Source organism: Hyaena hyaena, unplaced genomic scaffold (assembly GCF_003009895.1).
Source record: "Hyaena hyaena isolate Hyena2069 unplaced genomic scaffold, ASM300989v1 scaffold_554, whole genome shotgun sequence".
Lineage (NCBI taxonomy): Eukaryota > Metazoa > Chordata > Mammalia > Carnivora > Hyaenidae > Hyaena > Hyaena hyaena.
The window spans coordinates 510,028-533,348 of NW_024081187.1; the positions used below are offsets into that span (position 1 = coordinate 510,028).

Below are 23,321 nucleotides of genomic sequence, written 5' to 3' on the forward strand. Positions count from 1 at the left end.
AAATGATCATGAGGGAATATTATAAACTGTGTGCTAACAAGGCAAATAGCTTAGATGAAATGGACAGTTTGATGGATGCAAATTATCAAGGATGCAAGCACAAATGGAAAATATGAATAAAATTGTTTTCAATACAGATTTAAAATAGCAATTAAAAACTTCTCTTCTAAAAAAAAAAAAAAAAAAAAAAACAAAACTTCTCCAGAGAGTATCCTAAGTTCAGATTCTTCACTGATAAATTCTACTAAATATTCAAAGAAAATAATTTCAATTTTCCTAAACTCTTCTAAAGATTAGAAAAGGAGAGAATATATCCAACCATTTTATAAAGCCATTATTCTGTCTATTCTAGACAAAGTTAGCAAAAGACAAAGGAAACTACAGGTCAATATTTAGTATGAATATAGATGCAGAAAATCTTTAGAGAAATGCTGCAGACCAAATCCAGCAATATATGGAAAGGATTGTATGCTCTGAAAAAGCAGGACTTATCCCAAGAATGCAGGTTGGTTTAACATCTATAGATCAATTAATATAATACATTATTGTAATTAATAAAGTATAAAACCATATGATCATCTCAACAGATGCAGAAGAAGCATTTAACAGAATCCAGCTCTCTCTCACCACCCACCAAACTAGTATTATAAATGAATGTCCTCAACATGAAAGAGTGTCACTGTGGAAAATGCACAGTTAACATAATACAATGGGATATTTCAGCAATACAAAGAAAGAACCAAAACATGTATGAATCTCAAAGACATTATGCTAAGTGAAAAAAGTCAGTCACTAAATACCATATATTACATGAAACTTAGATTTCACATTTATATGAGATGTACAGACCAGGCAAATCTGTAGTGACAGAAGGTAGATTTGTGGTTGCCTAGGTTTAGGGATGTGATGGGAAGTAAGTCTAATGAATATGGGTTTCTTTTACAGAGGACACCAACATTCTAAGATTTGGTATTGACGGTGCTTGCACAGCCCAGTGAATATAGTATGAACATATTAAATATGAATATACCAAAAATATTCTGTGAATATACTAAAAAAATGAATTGTACACTTTTAATGGATGAATTTTATAGTATGTGAATTATACCTTACTAAATATGTTGAAAATATTCAAATCAATAGCTGACACTTTCTGAAAGAGTCATGTCATATAATGAGGACTGGACAGCTATTGCAATTTTGAACTTATTAGCAGAACTCTTAAGATAATCTTTAGTTGTGGGGTGCCTGTGTGGCTCAGCCGGTTGAGCATCCGACTTTGGTTCGGGTTATGATCCCACAGCTTGTGAGTTCGAGCCCCACATCGAGCTCTGTGCTGAAAGCTCAGAGCCTGGAGTCTGCTTCAGATTCTGTGTCTCCTTCTCTTTCTGACCCTGCCCCACTCCTGCTCTGTCTCTTAAAAATAAATAAACATTTAAAAAAAAGATAATTTTTAGTTTTGACAGAGTCCATTGTCTTAAAAGAATCAAGTCATGGCAGAAGAATCATCCAATTTAATATATTGTTTTTCTGTTTCTGGTATAAGAAGTTTCCTTTAAATATATAGTAACTTTTATATTTTCTAGTATCACTGAGCGGTCATAAAGAAGGACTTCTAATCTAGACTTCCTGTTTTCTTGTCTAACAGTCCATATCAGTTTCTGTTGAGGATTTCAGAAGAGCAGGTAGGAATACTACCTGTAGTCAGGTGAAAAGCATCCTGAGTAGGCTGCTCATAATACCCAACCTTTTAACCAATGTCGATCAAATTGATGGTGTTTAAATGAGCTAATCAAATCAACTTTCTTTCCACTACTAATGGATTAATATTTAATCTTAGGGAATTAAGACATCCTTTTACATGGTTGGAATTGTCCATATTGTATACAGTAAAGTCCTAAACAATACAATAGTTGATTTTTAAGCAACCTGAACCTTGAAAAAACTAGGTAGCATCTAGGAAACAGAAAAGCAATTAGTTATTTTAGGTTGTAAATAATGGTTTATTTGTTTGTTTTAAAGAGTTTATTGGTAAGTAATCTCTACATCCAACTTGAACTTACAAACCTGAGGTCAAGAGTTATGTACTCTACGAACTGAGCCCACCAGAAGCCCCTAAATCTGTACTCAAAATGAAGCTCACTAGTGTCAAAAAACTTTGTCCATGTGTGTTTATATTCCTAGTGTCTAGAACAGTGCCTGATCAGAGTAAATACTCAATAAACACTGCTTGAATGATTATGCTGTTATCAAGCATAAGGTCATATATTGATTTCATGACATTGTGTACAGGAAAAAAAGTTCTATAAGGAACAAACATCTTTAATTTGGACATATAAACACAATTTACAAGGGACATATGTGACACTTAAAAGGTTTACTTTAGTTTTTTTTAAGTTTATTTACTTATTTTTTTGAGAGAGAGAGAGCGTGGGAGTGCAAGGAGGGGAGAGACACACAGAGAGAGAGAGAGAGAGAGAGAGAGAGAGAGAGACGAAATCCCGAGAGAGAGAAAGAGAGAGAGAGAGAGACGAAATCCCAAGCAATGTAGGTCTTGATCTTACAAATGGTGAGATCATGACCTAAGCCAAAATCAAGAGTCAAACACTTAAGAAGTTGAGCCATCCAGGCTCCCCAAAAGAATTACCTTAGAAATTCAGAATTCTGTATGATTTCACCATTGTGCTTTATTTAAAGATTTTTAAAATTCTAAAGTATAAGAATACAGCCGACTTAAAATGTTATTATAGTGACTTTTGAAAAGCCAAAGAAATATCTGCTAAGTATTAAAAGTGCAAACATGCAGATAAAAAAAATATGTATGTATCTACCTGTCACTGTACTGAGTAAACAGTCATTTACCTCTACAAATAACTATGGTAATCTCATCATACAGTATTCTAGAAACATTTTTATTCAGACAATTGTACATGCTGAACAAATTAGTGTTTGGGTTTGAGCTTTGGTTATAATTAAGATTACAGCTTTTTTAATGACACTTTTCACTTAATGTAGTGATTCAAATGAATCTTTCCAAATAAAAATAACCTGAGCTTGGAGAAGGTTCCCCTAGAGTTGTATAAATATGGCATAGATGGGCTCAGAAGACACTTAAGGATGTTCCACACAGAATGAAAAACATTTAAAACATGACCAAAGGCTCTTTAGTTGTCTACGAAAGGAGAATATGATTTACACACATAGTGCCAAAATATAGGAAAGAATTATTTATAGCAGAACAAATGGGACATGAATTGTACATGTGTTTAAAATTATTAAATTATCTACATTATTAAAATTATTAAAATTTAAAACTAGTAAATCATTTACATTACTAAAATTCATGTCCAGTCCTTTTTATCAGCATCTTTCCAAGTTTCTTTGCTGTTTCTGTAAAACATGGACTATTCTGTAAAGTGGTAAAAAATAGGGTTATTTTTAACCTTGACCATGCTTTTTAGAAACTTCAGAGACAAATATTGATTAAGCCTAAGATATACTGAATCACCACATTTTAAAGTATCTGCATTTTTATACTTGATATAAATGGATTCTTTTTCTCTAACTCTCTATGCTTTCCTCAAATTCAGATATTTCCCTCTGAAGTGAGCAATCCCAAGTGGGATTTTAGGATCTCATGGCAAGCAAAAGTAATTGCTGCTTATGTTTTTGATAGATCTTTTTATTTAAACTCTTTTAGTGCATATATGCTTTGACATTTACTGTTATATTTTAAAATATTATGTAAATTCTAAGATTAAATATGATGTAATGATTGGTATTTTAGCACAGAATAAAAATTCTTCCTAATAGCCGAATCCAATGATCAGTTTGTTTTTTCTCAAAACCTAGGCTACCTCCATCTGTAGCCTCTGCCAAAATGATTGCCTCTGATTTCTCCACCTCTTTGCTTACTCCTTCTATTCTTGACACCTTAGGCAGCAAGATGGCTTTAAAGAAAATTAATCAGTTGGGACACCTGGGTGGCTCAGTCAGTTAAGTGTCCCACTTTAGCTCAGGTCATGATCTCATGGCTCATAATCTCATGGCTTTGTTAGTTCAAGCCCAGCATTGGGCTCTGTGCTGACAGGTCAGAGCCTGGGGCCTGCTTCTGATTCTCTTTCTCCCTCTCTCTCTCTCTGTCCCTCTCCCACTAGTGCTCTGTCTCTTTCTCTCTCAAAAATAAAGATTAAATTTTTTTTTTTAAATAATAAAGCAAGTCAATCATGCCTCAGTTCTCTTCTCCACCCCTAGTCCCCACCCATCACCAGTTCAGAGCTTCAAAGACTTTACACTGCTTTGACCTAAGACAAAATTCTCAACAGGTTCATAAGTACCTGAATATTTTTTTCTATGTCTGTCTCCCTTCCAGCCACATTTCTTACACCTCCAAAGTGAATTTCTTTCAGTTTATCAAACGTCATACTCTTGGGTTTTTTTCACGTTATTGCTTCTGCATGGAAAGTCGCCATCAGAACTCTCATCTTTTACCCCTGCTCCAGCTTCATATACATCTCCTCTCTGCTTAAATGCTAAGTCACAGGAAAAGTTTTCTAAGGACTCCAGTTGTACATTCTCATGGAATCCTCAACTTCCTTTAGCACGATACTCGACACATAATCGTCACTTGGTTCATATATGGGGATTGAGTGATTTATTAAACAAATCTAGCATTCTTTTGTTTTCCCTTTTCTCTTGTATTCCTCTAGACACTAGTCCTTTCCTCCTCTTCCTTATTTTCTCTTCTAAATGTAGGTGTCCTCAGATTTCTCTCCAGGGCCTTTGTTTTTTCCTTACCCCTTTCCCATAGCAATCTCTTGACTTTAAAGTAGCATTTCTATGTAGAAAATTGCTAGACCTATATTTTTATCTTAAATTTCTCTCTCTAAGTCTATCCATATACAGCTACCAGATTTCTCCAATGGGAGGGCATTTCAAATGGATTACAACCCAGGTTTCCCTCTAAAACTTTTACTCCTGTCTTCCACAGTTTTGTTAACGATACACTATATTTTCAGTGCTCCAGATGTAGAATGTTTTGGTTAATCAGTCTCTTTTCTTCATATTCCTCCAATTTAATAAACTGCCGGGTCTTGTTGCAGCTACCACCTGGCCTGTATTTCATTTCCTGTCCTCTTCTATTCTCTATGACTGCCATTCTACTTTCTGCTCCATTTTCATCTATCAACGTTACACCAAACAACTTCTGATAGACTCCTCCATCTTTAATTTCCCACCTCCACTCCACTACATCTTCTGCAACCTCCCTTTTTTGAACTTTGCTATGTCTCTGCCTTTTTTTCCATGCCCTGCTTCTGCCTCTTTGTTCAAGGTTCAACAAAATCATCCAACTTACTAAGCTTTCCATAGGGAAATAATTTCTTCTTCCTTTGAATTTTTGTAGCACTTAATGTGCTTCTGTTATGGCATTTACCAGTTTCTTTTAAAATGTTTAACAGCTCATCTATTCCCTTTCCCCCCACAGGAATATAAGTTTCCTGAAAGAAGTATTTATATCTATCTGCTTCACTTTGTATCCTCCATACATTTCACAAGTTCTGAGTGCTAAACCAACATGTTTAGTGAGTAACTAAATTGATTTCATCCTTGATTTTTTATAAAGAGGTTTTTTTGAATAACATTTAATTTATGATGATATGTTGATACTATCTTTAATGGTTAGTTTTATTTTTTTATTTTTTTAAAATGTTTTATTTATTTCTAGGAGAAGAGAGAGACAGCGTGAGCAGGGGAGGGTCAGAGAGAGAGGGAGTCACAGACTGAAACAGGCTCCAGGCTCTGAGCTGGCAGTCAGCACAAAGCCCGACGCGGGGCCCGAACCCACGAACCGCGAGATCATGACCTAAGCGAAAGTCGGATGCTTAACCGACTAAGCCACCCAGGCGCCCCTTTAATGGTTAGTTTTAATGGGTGTCTTTAATGGTTAATGGTTAGTCCCCACCCCCGCCATTTTCTTGAATATTCATCATTGTCTATTTTGTTAAATTGAAAGTGGTTTTCTTTGATAGAGTTCTCTGTAATTCTAAATGGTATTATTTAATTCTACAGACATAGCTTGATATTTTTGCAGTTGAATAAAGCTCTGTTCCTTTGCTCACCAGTGTCCTTGATGATTGCTGAGATGAGTACCTGAAGTGTTGTCTTTTCCTGTCTATATATACTGAAAGAATATTTTTTGATCTGCAACTGTGGTCTCTCTTTGTGCAGTCTGTCCAAATTTGCTTACCTTTGTGTTAATGGAGACAAACACAAGAGTAGAATACTAAAGGATGACTTAACATTGAATTCCCAAATATAGAATCCAAGAAGCTCTATGAATTCCTACTCATTAAAAAGGGGATTCATATTCAAGTCAGGAGTAGGATGGAGATGAAGATGGTGTTCAAATATAAAGAGATATGAGGACAAGAAGAATTTGAGGATCAGAATATTGCGGCCAGCAGCAGAGACTAGTAATTTAGAGATTCTTCACAAGTGGCCCTAGTGATCAACCCTGCCCTTTCATCACAAAACAGTTGTAATTTTAGTGCCCACAAAATGAGAACTAAGGTTAAGGTACTGCCTCTTCTATTTGAGAAGAAACAAACTGCTGGAATTAGTTTGCAAACATTTCATTAGAAAAATGCCACATGGTGGAGCCCCTGGGTGGCTCAGTCTGTTGAGTGTCTGACTTCAGCTCAGGTCATGATCCCATAGTCTGTGGTTCAAGCCCTGCATCAGGCTTTGTGCTGACAGCTCAGAGCCTGGAACCTGCTTCAGATTCTGTGTCTCCCTCTCTATCTGCCCCTCCCCTGCTCCTATTCTGTCTCTCTCAAAAATAAATAAACATTAAAAAAAATGAAAAATGCCATATGGTAAAGAAAAAAAAGGTTTATTTTATACAAGTATTGATGAAAAATTTAATCAGGTAGGAATGAATTAATCAAGAAAAAAGGGTAAAATGAGTGAATTTGATTCTGGGGCACTAGAAAATTAGATTATTTAGAAAATAACTAGAATATTAGAAAATAGAGATATTAGATTCTGGGGTAAACTTTGAAGTACATATACCCAATATCATTGAAGTTTATTTTCACCTTATTTTATTTTATTTTTGTATATTATTGTTACTATTTTTTAATTTTAAGTAGGCTCCACAGCCAATATGGGACTCCAGCTTATGACCCTGAGACTGAGAGTCATACGCTCTCCTGTTTGAGCCAGCCACCCACCCATAGTTTCACCTAATTTTAAACTGTTCCTGGGTTTACTATGTTAAAAAAATATCCTTTCCTGAAACATTTTGCTGAAGATGTTCCCATTTTTAAGAAAAGCTATTGCTTTGCCACAAGTTATATTTTGTAGCTTTACAAATCGATTGAAATGTGTTCTTTTGGTTAGTTTTACTTGACGTGATTTAAATATTTTCTTTTAGAAAAATATTAAAAATCTGATTAAAATTGCTCAAATGGCCTTTTGAATATAAAAGTTATTATAAAACAACTGTTCAGTGACTTAAGCATAAATGAATTTGACATCCACAAATTTAATTCCTTAAAGCACATGTGGATAAAATACTTTAAAATTATTTGAAGATATTTAACATACTGAAAACACAGCTGTGTTCACTCTATTAAGCCTAGAGAATCTTAGAGGTTCCCAAGTTACTAAATTATAGCTAAATGTTGAAGACACCGTGGTGTAGTGTTTGAGTTATTTTCCATGTTGAAAGAAATTTGCTTTAAAGGAAAGGTTAGAACCGACTGTTTTCAGTGAACTGATAATTCACCTGTCATGATTATGTCATTTGACTTTGTTTGAAGGAGACTGAATATAGCATGAAAGGAGAGAAATAAAAAGGTATTAATTAGAACAACTTATTTGTATTGGGTGTTTTCCAAATTTATCTTAAAATAAATTTCCCAAATCTAAGCACCATATAAAAGATATGTACCAGCTTCATAATTACATCTTGCTTTAAAATCTGAAACAGAAATGGTATCCATTCTTTGGATGGAAGTACCTGGCTTTACAATAGAGGTGGCCATGTGAGGAGGGGTTTGTAAACATTTTTCTCATCACCACACTTACTATGAGATCATCCATGTAGAGGACTTAGTGCCCAACACAGAATGAGCCTTCCAAATGTGTTAATCATAGCAAGTAATAGCAGCCAATAATTATAAAATTCATTATATATAAAAAACATAAAAATATTAATGTAAAAATAAAAGAATAAGGGTTACTGAAGTCAAATTTCGCTATGGGTTTCATACTATTACAATCTACTAAAAAATAATAATTGTGTAATAATAACAACCCACTTCATAAAACTGAATTATAATTAACATACAATGCTATATTAGTTTCAGTTTTACAATGTATTGATTCAACAATTCTGTACATTATTCAGTGTTCGTCATGATAAAGGTAGTCAGCATCTGTCACTAGAGAAGGTTATTATGATATTATTGAATATATTCCCTGAGCCGTACTCTTCATCTCTGTTTCTAATCTTATTTTGTAACTGACAGTTTGTACCTCTTAATCCCCTTATTTCAACTATCCTTCCCCCCTTTCCCTGTGGCAACCCCCAGTGTGTTCTCTGTATTTAAGTGTCTGTTATTTTGGGGTGACAGAGTGGCTCAGTCAGTTAAGTGTCCGACTCTTGATCTCAGTTCAGGTCTTGATCTCAGGGGTGAGCTTAAGCCCTGCTGTATCAGTCTCCACACTAGGTGTGGAGCCTACTTAAAAAAAAAAAAAGTGTCTGTTTGTTTGTTTCTTTGCTTGCTCTTTAGATTAGGTATATAAGTGAAATCATGCAGTATTTGTCTTTGTCTGACTTATTTCACTTAGCATAATACCCTCTAGGTCCATCCATATTGTTGCAAATGCCAAGACCTCATTTTGTCTGGCTGAGTAATAGTCCATTATACGTACACTCACACACACACACACATACCACATTTTCTTTATCCATTCATCTATTAGTGGACACTTGGATTACTTCATATCATGGCTGTTATAAATAATGCTGTATAACAATAAGTGCTTGTATATTTTCAAATTAGTGTTTTTTCTTTCTTTGAACAACCCGCATTTACTGGGTACTTATTGTGTATGTATTATTATCTTTATTCTTCCTATTTACAGATAAGAAAAATGAAGCTAAGGAGAGGTTAAGTAATGTAGCTGAATTTATATAGCTAGCACATTTACAAATCCATGTAATCAGGCTTCAGAACCATGCTCTTAATTATTATGCTTTACTTGTTCACTTATGTTGGTGCATTTTACTTATCCAGATAATAATTGGGAAAAAAAGTTTTTGTGCCATTCTTCATTGTTGGCTCCAAAAACTGCAGATATTAGGGAAGAGATAAAATCCTATAAGCAAACTTAAAGTATTATAAATAAATACTTGTTTGCAAAAGCAAATAGTAGGCTGTATATTTATAAATTTTAAAAACACTTTTGGGGCGCCTGGGTGGCTTAGTCGGTTAAGCGTCCGACTTTCACTTAGGTCATGATCTCGCGTTCGTGGGTTCGAGCCCCGCGTCGGGCTCTGTGCTGACTGCCAGCTCAGAGCCTGGAGCCTGTTTCAGTCTGTGACTCCCTCTCTCTCTGACCCTCCCCTGCTCATGCTGTGTCTCTCTCTCCTAGAAATAAATAAAACATTAAAAAAAAAAAAAAAAAAAAAAAACACTTTAAAAGTACTGCATGTTTAAAATAATGTTATATAATTAATGTTACTGATAAAAGATACTTTCCATCAGTTTAAATCTCTGATTATACAACATCTTCATTCCATTGAATCTGTGTGTTCTATTTCAAAACGTAGATTTTGTGAAAGAATTGAAAGAGATGTCCTCTTCTAGCTTCAGACAATTTGGTTTCAAACTGGTCATTGGTTAGAAATGAAAATACTGTATTGAAAAAGAAATTTTGGGAAATGTGTCACAATAATCAAGGCAAAGACCAGATATTTCTCAAGAGTACAGCTCATATATACATTTTGTTAATAACCTGTCCTCAACCAGGAATGCATGAAATGGTATCTCTTCCTTTCAGTCATAAGCATTCCCAGTGGAGATACCACTTTGAGTGCTTTGGTTTTTTTTGTTTTTGTTTTTAATGTATTTATATATTTTTGAGAGACAGAGTATGAGTGTGGGAGGGGTGGAGATGGAAGGAAACAGAGGATCCCAAATGGGCTCTGTGCTGACAACAGTGAGCCCGAAGCAGGCCTAGAACTCACAAACAGATCATGACCTGAGCCAAAGTCAGATAATCAACTGAGCTACCCACCTGCCCCACTTTGGTATTTTACTATCTGATGCTTTACTACTACCTGTGAAGGGACAAGTACGTTCTATAACAGAGTATTAAAGAGAAGTTCAGTCAAAATTTACTCAATGGGAATTGATCTATTCCATTTTTTTAAGTTATGTAATATTTAATTCATTCAAGAATATGTGTGCTTTTCTTGTAGGACATAAAATAAAATGGATGTCATGAACCCCTAAGTTAAACTAAAGTCTAAAATAATATTTTAGATATTCTATCATTTTGACACCGCTATGTGTTTCCCTTTGATCATACTCTCCACTGTCCATTCCCAGAGGTTACCAAGACTTTGAATTTTATGTTTATTATTATGCCTGTTATTTGAAGGTTGGATTAACTACTTGAGCATTTATTTATAAATAAAACATTGATTTTGCTTTTTGGGCTTTATAAAAACAATGTCATATGTCTAGCCCTTGCATTTTTTGCTCATAATTTTATTTCTAGGATTTAATAATGAGATTTCATATAGTTGTGGGTAATTTATGTTCACTGTTGTAAATATCCCACTATGGATATGTTACAGTTTACTTAATCATTTGTACCATCATTATTCTGGAAGATAAATAAGATCTACACTCTATGTAATAGTTACAGTCTATAATTTAACACTCTATGTAATAGTTACAGTCTATAATTTAGGACTAGCATGATGTTGGAAGAGATGAGGGACAAGACCTTAGGAGAATTGTCACCCATGGGCTGTGAAGATCTGAGTCTGAAGCCTGACACAACCTAGAACTTAAAGCTTGTGAAGAGTCTGTGGGGTTCTTACATCCACGGAGTGGGGGCTCATGTAGACATCAGTAAAGCAGTCATGTCTGAGCACCATGATTTGCCAAGAATAAAGGACTCCAATTCATGATCATCTTCCTCATCTCATGCAACTTTTTGTTTTTGACAAAATCGCAACACAAAAGGAAGCATATGTGGAATGATATCTAGGAAGCACATCTAAGACATAAACAAGTGTTGATATGGGGTCAAATTGACCATTCTTTTTAAAAAATATTTCTAATGTTTGTTTATTTTTGAGAGACAGAGCATGAGTGGGGGCTGGGGGAACAAGAGAGAGGGAGACACAGAAAGCGAAGCAGGTTCCAGGCTCTGAGCTGTCAGCACAGATCCCCATCTGGGGCTCAAACTCAGGAACCGCAAGATCATGACCTGAGCTTGAAGTTGGCCGCTTAACCGTATGAGCTCCCCAGGTGCCCTTCAAGTTGAACATTCTTGAATTGATGGCTTTTCCCAATTATTTTTGCTCTTACAAGCTTGAGACTTTTAATATTCTTGTACATGTGCCACGACTTACCTGCAGAATATACCTAAGAATGAAATTGCTGAGACATAGGTTATATACATTTGCAGATTTATAAGACAATGGCAAAATAGTTGAATCTATTTACATCCCTATAAGCAGAGTTTATGAATCTTTGTGTCTCCACATTCTGTGTTTGGCTTCTGACTTCATCTACTACCATCATTGTGTGTATAAAATGAGATCTTATTGTCATCGTACTTTGACTTTTATTTAAATTCTAATGAGGTTGAAATTTCCATGCATTTTTGTTTTGCTGTTCTTTCTTCAATGACATATTCATGATTTTATCTTTTATTTATTAAGCTGTTTGTCTTTTCCTTACAGTTTTGTACTTGTTTTTGTAAACTACTGTTTTGTTGGTAACATGTAATGTAAATAGTTTTCAAATTTGTGACATATTTTTATCTTCTTTGTAGTTTAATAAATAGATATTCTTAATTTTAATCAGACTCTTACTGTTAGCGTATTTTTAGTTTTTGTTTTAGAAGTGGTAGGCATTATTTCCCAATATTTTTCTGTTAGAAATTCTAAAGTTTTGCCTTTCACTGCTAAATCTATAATTCATCTCTATTTATCTTTTCTGTTATGGTGTAGGAAGCAATTTTGTTATTCTTACTATGGATAGCGAATTATACTCTGTATTAGATACTTCCTTCTTTCCTTAACTTAGTAGCTTTCTGTTGTTTCTGTAACAGCTAACACAAACTTAAGTGGCTTAAAACACAACAGATTTCTTATCTTACAGTTATAAAGATCAGAAGTCTGAAATGATTCTTGTGCAGTAAAATTAAAGTGTCAGTAAGGCTGCTTTCCTTCTGGGGGTTTTATGGGAAAATCTGTTCCTTGATTCCTCCACCTTCTAGAAGATATCCTTATTCTTTGGCTCATAGCTTTCTCCCATCTTCAAAGCCAGCAATTGCATCACTCCAACCTCATTCTGTTACCTTTTTCTTTAATTTTTAAGGGCATTGAGCAAACCTGGGTAATCAGGATAATCTCTTCATCTCAAAATTCCTAATTGAGTCAGAGTTGCAAAGTCTCTTTTGCAGGGTAACACATTTACCGAACCAGTGTATTAGGTCATGGACATCTTTAGGGGGCCATTATTCTGCCTTAGTGATCTGTACTGACCCTGGTATCATACATCATTTTAACATAAGGCGGAGTCTTCTTCTGGGTTCTGGATTCCACTGCTCCATTTTCTGTCTGTGTTCCAGGACTATACATACCACATTATCATAATTAATACAGCTTTATAATGAATCTTTGTAGGTGATAGGCATAGTCCTCTACTTGTTCTCCTTTTGAATGTTTTGACTATTCTTGGACTTTGATGTTTTCATAAAATTTTACAACCAATTGATAAGTTGATCCAAATCATTTTGTGATTGTAATTAGAACTGTGTTGAGCCTATAGACGTAATTGAAAATACTAGAAATTGAGACTTCCTGTCCATGAACATGATCTGTCTCTCAATCTATGTGTATCCATTTGACAGCTTCATTAATGTGTTTTATATTTTTTCTGTAAAGGTTTTGATTGTGCATAATTCAATTTATTCTTAGGAAATATTACTTATTTTTTACTGATGCCATAAATGGTATCTGTCTTTTTTAAAAAAATTACTAATTATATGTTGCTGGTGTACAAAAATACAATTGATTTTTTATATTGATTTTGTATAAAACACCTTGCTAAGCTTTTTTACTGATTCTGATGATTTTTCTGAAATTACTTTAAGCTTTATATACATATATATAAATTTTATAAAACGAGTGACATTTTGTTTCTTACTTTGTGACAGTTATGACATTTATTCAGTGGCTTGAATCTTCATTGTTGAAGAGAACAATAATATGCATCTTTATCTTTTTTTTATTATTTTACTATCAAATATACTATTCTTACAGGTTTTTTTTAGAAAGCGACTAAAATGAAGGAAGTTTCATTTTAGTGAAGTTTCCTTCATTTTTCAGATGATATGAGCTTTACAAAGATTGAATTTCATAAAATTACTTTTCTGTTTAAATAAAATGTTAGCCTTTTTTTACCTGTCCATATAAAATGTTAACCATTTTTTTCTCCATTGTTATAAATTAAGGGTTATAACTTAAGGGTTATAAATCTTAAACTACCTGTGTTATCTGTGGCAAACACAACTCAATCATCATGTATTTTTTATATATACAGCAGGCTGCTATTTTGTTAAGTGGGTTTATTTCATGAGTGGATTTGCTCTATAAATTCTCTTTATGATTTGGTTTTATATCAAGGTAATATTAGCCTGAGTTGAGGAATATTTCTCCATTTCCTTCTCTGGATAGTCTGCTATTAGCTCACAACCAGAGGAATTTCCTGGGTGATTTTCAAAACTGGCTCCCATACACGGGAGGGCAAGGAACAGACAGAAGAAAGAGGCAGGCCACTCCAGATTGGCAGGTGGAAGGTTTAATAAGCAAGGGCACCTCTATATGAGGTTTATCTTGGGAGGCTGCAAAATGAGTAGCACTTAGCACCTGCCCACCACAGTCTTAAGAGTTTATGCAGAGGCCTTAATATGGTTCAGTCATGTTTACAGTCCAGATGGTCTAAAGGCTGTGTCCTTAAAGTGGCTCCTATTGTGAGAACAGTGGGTGGAACATAAATTCCAAGGATAAGGGAGGGGGTAAAGAGCCTCCAGCTGCCAAAGTCCAGGTCGTGGGTCAACTGTCATATCTACTCAACAACTCCTCCAACATCTACATAGATTAGAATGATGTATTTCCTAAAAGCCTAGTGATATACTATGTACAAGTGCCTGCAATTAGTATTTCTTTGTAAGACATTTAGTTATGATACGATTCTTAAAATATTTCTCTTTTCAACCTTCTAATTTTGCCTCCATTTTTAATTGAAGTACTGTTTATAGACTGTGAAATGCACAGATTTCAGTGTACAACTAGGTAAGTTTTGACAAAAATATATCTATACTTTCAACAAAATGTGGAACAGTTCCATCACCCCAGATGTTTCCTTCATGCCACTTCCCGCCAGTCCAATCCTGGCCTTCTGTCTTCCACAGGCAACCAATTTTAAGAATTCTAATACCATATATTATTTTGGTTTCTAGAATTTTGTATTACTGGAACGTAACATGATACACTTTTTTTGCATCTGGCCTCTTTCAGTCAACATAATTGTGAGATATATCCATATCATTGTGTTAATCAGTGAATTATTTCCTTCTTTTTATGTATAAGCTTGTTGATCTTTTCTCCTTGGATAGGCATTGGATTATTTATAGTTTAATGGTGACTGTGAGTAAAATGTCATGAACACTCTTGCACAAGTTGTTTTGTTAACATATTCTTCTATTTCCCTTGGTTAAATACCTAAGTAGAATTGCTGGGTCGTAGCAGAACTCTATGTATAACTTTATAAATAATTGTCACTCTTTCTAAAGGTAGCTGTATCATTTTAAACTGCCAACAGTAATTGTCCAGTAGTTCTACATCCTCATCCTCATCCTCATCAATATTTGGTCTTCTTTGTTTTTGTTTTTATTTTAGTAATTCCGATATATGTGTTTAATAATTGACTTGATGGAACTTTTTATAGATTTTAGGTACTAATCATTTTTAAAGCTTATTTATTCATTTTTGAGAGAGAGAGCGAGAGAGCAGAGTTGGGGCAGAGAGAGAGAAAGAGAGAGAGAGAGAATCACAAGGAGCCTGATGCAGAGTTCAATCTCATGAACCATGAGATCTTGACCTGAGCCAAAATCAAGAGTCTGATGCTAATTGACTGAACCATGTAGGCAACCCACTTATACTAACTTTATTAAAGTTTGTATTTTAGGGGCAGCTGGGTGGCTCAGTCAGTTAAGCGGCCAACTTTGGCTCAGGTCATGATCTCGAGGTCTGTGGGTTTGAGCCCCGCATCAGGCTCTGTGCTGACAGCTCAGAGCCTGGAGCCTGCTTCAGATTCTGTGTCTCCCTCTCTCTCTGCCTCTCCCCTGCTCAAGCTCTGTCTCTCTATGTCTCAAAAGTAAATAAACGTTAAAAAAATAAATAAAGTTTGTATTTTAATTCCAGTTAGTTAACATACAGTGTTATATTTAGAAACTAATCATTTTTCAGATGCACAGGGAGTATCATCTCCCAGTCTGTGGCTTGTCTGTTCAGTTTCTTAGTGGTTTTTGGATCAGCAAAAGCTTTCGTGAGTGCTGTTTGCTTCTTATTAAGTAACTTTTTCCAGTTTAACTTTGCAATGGCATTCTTGAATGCTTTCTAACTAGAATTTTTATAGTTTTAGATTTTATGTTGAGATCTATGATATATCTCAAAATAAAATTTGCCTTAGAGTGAGGTAGGACAGAAAAGGCAGAAAAGGTTTCTTTGTGTTTGGTTTGTTTTGGTGTTTTTTTTTCTTTTCTTTGCATATGAATATCCAATTATTCTAGCTCCATTTGCTAAAAGGATTTGCTTTTCAAATATTATTGCTTGGGCACTTTTGTTGGAAATCAATTTACCTTCTAAGTGTAGTCTTTCCGAACTTCATACTGTTCCATTTACCTACTTCCCTATGAGTACAACAATGTACATTTTAGTACAATAGTAAATAAATGTGGTGAAAGCAGACATCCTTGAATTTATCCTGGACTTAGGAGAAAAGCATTTAGTCTTTCACCATTCAGTATGGTGTGGCTTATGACAGGATTATAGATTTTAAAATAAATGGAGAAAAACTCTCATTTAGATAGCAGTTACTTAACTTTATTTGTCTTTGCTTTTCATTTACCCAACACAATTTTTGGTGGATTCTCCAGTTTTTGGTGCATTCTAAGCCCTTTCTATTTTTTATTATATTTTTAAATTTATTTTATTGCTTATTTATTTTTGAGAGAGAGCGAGAGAGAGAGAATGGGGAGGGGCAGAGAGAGAGAGGGAAACATATCATCTGAAACAGGCTCCAGGCTCTGAGATGTCAGCATAGAGCCAGATACAGGGCTTGAATCCATGGACCTGACTTCGCGATCATGACCTGAGCTGAATAAAGTCAGACACTTAACCGATTGAGCCACCCAGATGCCCTTTCTATTTTTCAAATCAATCAGTGAATGATTATCCAAGTCATTTGGTATATGTTAGTAACTGACAAAATATTCCAATAACTGCTTTTATTTCACCTGTTTTTAACTATATTTCAGGAAGAATAACAAACTCAGTAGATCCCCTAGAATTTCCCGTTTAGAGAAACTATTTTGTATATATGCACGATCAGTAGTGTTTTAAACTTTTCTGTAAACGTGATCACATCTTTCATTTGCTGATCCTAAGAACAAGTCTTTATTTAACATACAGAATGTAAGATTGAAGAATAGTTGAATCACTTCATTCATAATCATGACTTTCGGAATAGAATGTTATGGGCACAGACAATGCTTAACAAAAATGAATATTAAATTTTATTTTAAAAATCTATTTAAAATGGGGTGCCTGGGTGGCTCAGTCAATTAAGCAACTGACTCTTGATTTGTGATCTCACAATCACACTTGTGAGATCGAGCTCCTTGTCGGGCTTCACACTAGCAAGTGAGTATGGAGCCTCCTTGGGATTCCCTCTTGCCTTTTCTCTTTGTCCCTACCCTGTTCTTGCGATCTCAACTTCTCAAAATAAATAAATAAACATTAAAAAATAAAAATCTATTTAAAATACTAACCTTTGCAGTTTTGAAGGTGCATAATCTAACATAATTGTTTGTTTTTGTTTCAATAATCTGCTTGGAGAGAAAAAGCTTTTAAAAATTTTGTAACCATAGTGCTTCTCCCTAATCTCTTTTTTGTAAGTATATGACATGGTCAATATATTATTGATTTTAGCAATCCTTTAGAAAGAGGCATCCTTTTTAAAAATCATCCTAGATTAGAAGATCTGAAATAGTTTCATGTGTGTGTATTCTGTGTGTGAATGGCATAACTCTCTTCTGCATGGTAAAGCCTGAAAAACTCATAACACATTATTTATTTTTGGTGCAAATTATTACTTTTTTCTACTTTAAAACAGAATTCTATTGATTTTGTTTCGTAGTTCAATTTTGTGGGGAAATTGCTTGGACCAAGAGGAAACTCCTTGAAGAGACTACAAGAAGAAACAGGTGCTAAAATGTCTATCCTGGGCAAAGGATCAATGAGAGATAAAGCAAAGGTACTGAACTTGGAATTTGATACTTAGAACATGCAGAAGGCTCCCTGTAACACTGATGGCCAAACTCACAAGCACATCTGCACTCTTCTCCCATCATTTCCTGTGATTTTCACCTTCTGGGACTACCCTATTGCACTCTCTGTCGATTCTTCTATTTTCATAAAAATCAATTACCCACCTTATTCCCACCCCCCGCCCCAGAACATCTAATTCTGTACTTTTATTCTCTTTAGTCCTTTGTGTAAGATGTTGTCAAATCTTTTCACTTTTTCTGTGTCCTCTGTAGAAAGTTCTATATGCCCATGCTCATTTTCTTTAATTCCCTGTCTGGATCCCCTTTCTGTCTCCAACTATGTCATCTGATCACATCCATTGTATCATTCTCTCTTTTTATCTCTCTGCTCCATTTCACTTTGGCCTTCTTACCTAAAGCAATTTCAAATACTCATCTTCAAATCTAAGAGAATTCCATTTACTTTCTTAAATGTTTCAATTCACCTGACATCAAAAGAACAAATAAGCTAAGAAATATATGAACTTTGATATTTGAAATGATTCATTTCACATCTGAACTACATCATTGTCCCATTTTATAAAGTGAAAGCAATTTTCAGGGTGTTAGAATTCACTGTTTTGGAAAAATAACAACTATTTATAGAGATTTATACATAAATGATCTTTAACGATTCATCAAGAAAGGGATGATGTGTGAGGGTAGCATTATTTGATCAGGCCGTGCTCTTCTGATTCAGTATGTACCATGGAAAATATAATATTCAAACATTTTTTTCTGACTGTGGGAATTACTTAGAAAATTGTTTAGGAGCTCTCTCTTGTAACTATTAATGTGAAATCTTGAAGAAATTTATAGTGGGAAATGTCAGTGAACAGATAGCTCACAATCTTACAGTGTAAACTTCATATTATGTGCTTTTTATACTCTGCAGACTTTCTTAAGATTTAGATCAGGCATCATCTCCCTAACAGGGCTTTCTTGAACTCCTGTGATCAGCTAAATCCTCTCATCACAACATATTTTATTGAAATGTTTGGTTTCTCTCATTAAACTGTACACTCCCACCAGCCAGAGAAATGTCCCTGTCAGCTTTGCATACTCAGAGTATCTGTGTAGTCCCTCCCTCCATAGCTTTCAAAGTAAATGAGTGCTTGTTGTTTACTCCCATATATTTGTAAATTTTTTTCTGTTCACAAAGTTTTACTCTGGATTCCTTTTTCCTGTGAGCATGGTAGGTACAAGAATAAGTATTTGAAAATCTAGGAGGAAACAAATTTGGTTCTATTAAGTTTCCATTAGGTTTAATTTGCTGATATTAGCTGTTGCTTAAAATCCAGGTTCTCATTGATTGTTTTTGGGTGATCTATCATGTTTGTCTGTGCTTCAGTTATTTTCATTGCTGGGTTTTTTTTTTTTTCACAAAATGAAAGAAAATCAGCACATTTAAGAACAACAATAGGGGTACCTGGGTTGTTTAGTCAGTTAAACCTCCGATCTCAGCTCAGGTCATGATCTCACTGTTCATGGATTCGAGCCCTACATAGGGCTCTGTGCTAACAGCTCAGAGCCTGGAACCTGATTTGGATTCTGTGTCTCCCCATCTCTGCCTCTCTCTTGCTCGTGGTCTGTCTCTCTTAAAAATGATAAAACATAAAAAATTTAAAAAACATTTAAAAAAGAACAACAATAATAATGTATTGCACTGTCAACTACATTTTTTAGAATCTAGATAAGAGCTTAAGTGCCAAGGGTGGTGGGCGCAAAACTGGAATAAAACCACAGACATGGGTATGTAAAAGTTCACGTTAGTAAACACTTGATTAAAATAAAAAATAAATCCTTGGTAAAACATTGATTTCTGTGCCATTATTTTACCTCTTCCCAACATGACATGACCAGGAAGGAAGATTTTATATGTGATTTTATTCTTTTAACAAGAAATAAAACTCGTCTGAATCTTCCGTGGAATTATCTCTGTGTCTGTGTATTTATACAGCCACACAGGAATATATTCATACATCAATTGCAGAAGTATTTGTTGCTATGTGCCACACTATGCATCATCCATAGTTCTAGGTCATAGTAATGAGTATGACAAAAATACTTCTCCTAGAGTTTACATTCCAATGGGAGAGACAGACAATACATAAATGAATAAGCACAGTTTAATAATTATTATGGATTAAAATAAGACAGAATGTTTTCCTGTGTTGGCTCTGCTATCAAGATGTTACACAATGTATGTCTTAAACTTGATCTTTGCTTCTTGACAAAAAGGAGATATTTGGATAGTTGTCTAAGTCAGGACAAAATAACTGTGTAAAAGTCTTGCACATCTGCTATGTGCTCATCTGTAGATTAAATATCATACTCTATAGAAAATAAGTATTAGACATGAGTCAAGCCCTCACAAAACTTTTATTTAGTTAAACATCCTGATCTCTTTAACACTTTCTTTTAAAAAAGTTGAGGAGTCATCAATCATTGAATTAGTAGGTGGAAAGAGTGACATACTCATTTAATTTTATTTTTGTAATTCTAATAAGACTTTTTCATCCTTAGAAAAACACGATGGTTTAAGATTTATTATAAGATCATTATAAAATTGCGTAATACAGAAATCAGTTCTCATGGTTTAGTGTAGTAAGAAGATTCTACCAAGTTTAATGATTTTATTTGTGTTATTTTGGTTTTGATGGATATGGGGGAAATATTCCTTTTAGTTTCATACCTAGCCAATAATTCTGTAAGCAAAGAAAGAAAACAAAAACCAAAACAAAATGAAATGTGGTAATATCCAAGGTAATACCAGTGGCAAAATCTTACCATATATTCAATATTTTACTCCCATAGTAGTCAGGTCACTGAATATATGAACTCACATTTTACCTAAAACTATCCAGGAATGCTTGAACAGAAGCTGACTTCTAAATTGTGATGATAAAGGTATTCTTAGAGAAAATTAGGAAGTAATATACACAGCATGTTTGCAATATTTCAAAATATCTCAGGAAACTAACTGGCAGTTCAGAAATTTCTTTTAAGTCTACATCCCTCATCCACCATATGGCCAGCCAGTTTGAAATAACCATGCAGCTGCTGGCTTCACTAGCGGTTGCTTCTGAGCAATCTTCAGAGGTAACTTACTGTAGCTTCAGATTGAGTGTTGCTATTTTTAGTGATGCTGATGGCAGAGATTGGTGAGGGAGAACAGAGGAAGCAGTGGTCTACAGGCTTATTTTTGAAGAGTGAGGAGCAAACATACTATCTTCAAGAAAAAAAGGTGTGAGAGGTTAGAGAAAATCAGACAAAAGCTCAACACACCCAGATAACAGTGAGGAAACAGCAGGAAAGCATCAAAGCAAATTTCTTGCATACTTCCATTGTCCTTAAATGGAAATCATAAATAGACATGTTGCAAATAAATGATGTTGTAATGACAGGTATTCTGGCATTTCCATTAATAAGCTCGGTTGAAATTATGAAATGTAGTCCTAGAGCATGCTAGTGATTATATGTTAAAGGCAAAGTGCCGTTTGGTGGAGTTTTATTTGAAATTGTGATAATTCTCTAGGCAAGCCTGTCTCTCTTTGATGTGCTAATATCATGTGGAGTTTCTATTTTATAATATATCTTCTGTATTTGATGATGGCTACTTTAGTAAATCCTTTCTGATTTCATGGCAATTTGATTTTCATCAACAATAAAATCAACTGAAAACCTTCAAAGTGATGCTGCTGCCTGGTGGGTGTGAACCCCGTACCAATCATCCTTCTCTCATTTGGCTTCTGGGCTATGCCTCACATCAAACAGCACGGTTAGTCTCTCAAATCCTGAAGGGGCGAGGCCGTGCTCACTGCCTGTCAGTCAGACTGGGATCAGTTATGTAGACTTCTGTTTCAACTTTTTAATATCCCCAACAACAAAGCAACTTGTAATACCATAAAATCAAGAGTCCAGACACCCTGATTTTAATTTTAGCTGTGCCCCTAATAAACTGCACCGAAGATCAGCAATACTTTTTTCTCAGCTCCCCTCTGCAGGAAAGAATGCCTAGCCCCATCATGACTTCCAAACACAGATAGAGGAATAGGCGTTATTCTTTGTTTAAACATCACTTGGGGTGCCTGGGTGGCTCAGTCAGTTAAATGTCTGACTTTGGCTCAGGTCATGATCTCAAGGTTCATGAGTTCAAGCCCCGCGTTAGACTGTGCTAACAGCTCAGAGCCTGGAATCTGCTTCCAATTCTGTGTCTTCCTCTCTCTCGGGCCCTCTCTCTCTTGAGCTCTCTCTCTCTCAAAAATAAAACATTAAAAATTAAAAAGAATCACTTGAGTTTGTAAAGGACAAAGAGTATATCAGAAATTACAGATAAGTGGGAATTTATTTTTTATTTATTCACTGCATTTGTCTGTTTCTTGGATCTGGATTTTGAGAAATTAGATAAACAGTTCCACCTGAGCAGTGGCACATGTGATAAGGAACACTGGATTGCAAACATCTATTTTGTGAGAACACAAGGAAACCTATTTCAATGGCGAACCAACACAAGGTTATTTCAGCCTATGATATATTAGGACTCAAAGTGACCAAACAATTAAAATAGTCAGATTTGAGTCGAAGAGTGAAATATATCATCATACTAGTGAGAAATAATTTTTACATTAATATCTTCAACCCTTTTAAAAAATATTTATTTTATTTACGTCCAAGTTAGTTAGCATGTAGTGCAACAGTGATTTCAAGAGTAGATTCCTTAATGCCCCTTACCCATTTAGCCCATCCCCCCTCCCACAACCCCTGAGTAACTATCTGTTTGTTCTCCATATTTAAGAGTCTCTTATGTTTTTGCATCTTCAACCCTTTTATGTATAAAGAGTTTGTAATTCATTATAGTGGGCTTTGACCTAAGAATAAAGAAACAAATGCTATAAATCTATCCAAGCTCAGGCCTTCATAAGCTTCATTGACAGAGCATGAGGTGGCAGTGTTTTATATGTTGTGAATCAGAATTACAGATTTTTAAAAAAATTTTTATTTAATGTTTATTTTTTGAGAGACAGAGAGACAGAGTGCGAGTGGGGGAGGGGCAGAGAGCGAGAGGGAGACAGAATCCAAAGCAGGCTTCAGCCAGTTAAATGGAGAGGCCTTGCGTAGGTACCAGTGGGAAATCCCAGTGGAGCCCAGCCTTTGAGTCATCCCAGCTCAGGCATTACACATGCAAGTAAAGAACTCTCCAGATGATATGGACCTCTAGCCATTTGAGTGATCACAGATCGCTGGAGTCCTAGGTTCTGGGAGCAAAACACATTATCCCCATTGTGCTCTGTCCAAATCCCTCACCCACAGAATCCACCTGCATAGTAACATGCTTGTTATTTTAGGCAGCCAAATTTGACATGGTTACTTATACAACACTAGGTGACTGGGCACATTCCTACAATTTTATT

General features: G+C 35.0%; 1 protein-coding gene across 1 annotated transcript in view; it reads left to right on the forward strand.

Annotated features, from left to right (window-relative positions):
• KHDRBS2 (KH RNA binding domain containing, signal transduction associated 2) overlaps positions 1 to 23,321 on the forward strand; it is a 580,108-nt gene that overhangs the window by 208,493 nt on the left and 348,294 nt on the right. The window contains exon 3 of the mRNA XM_039256034.1: positions 17,739 to 17,855. Coding sequence (XP_039111965.1) covers positions 17,739 to 17,855 — 117 coding nt within the window. The remainder of the gene's footprint in view (positions 1 to 17,738; positions 17,856 to 23,321) is intronic.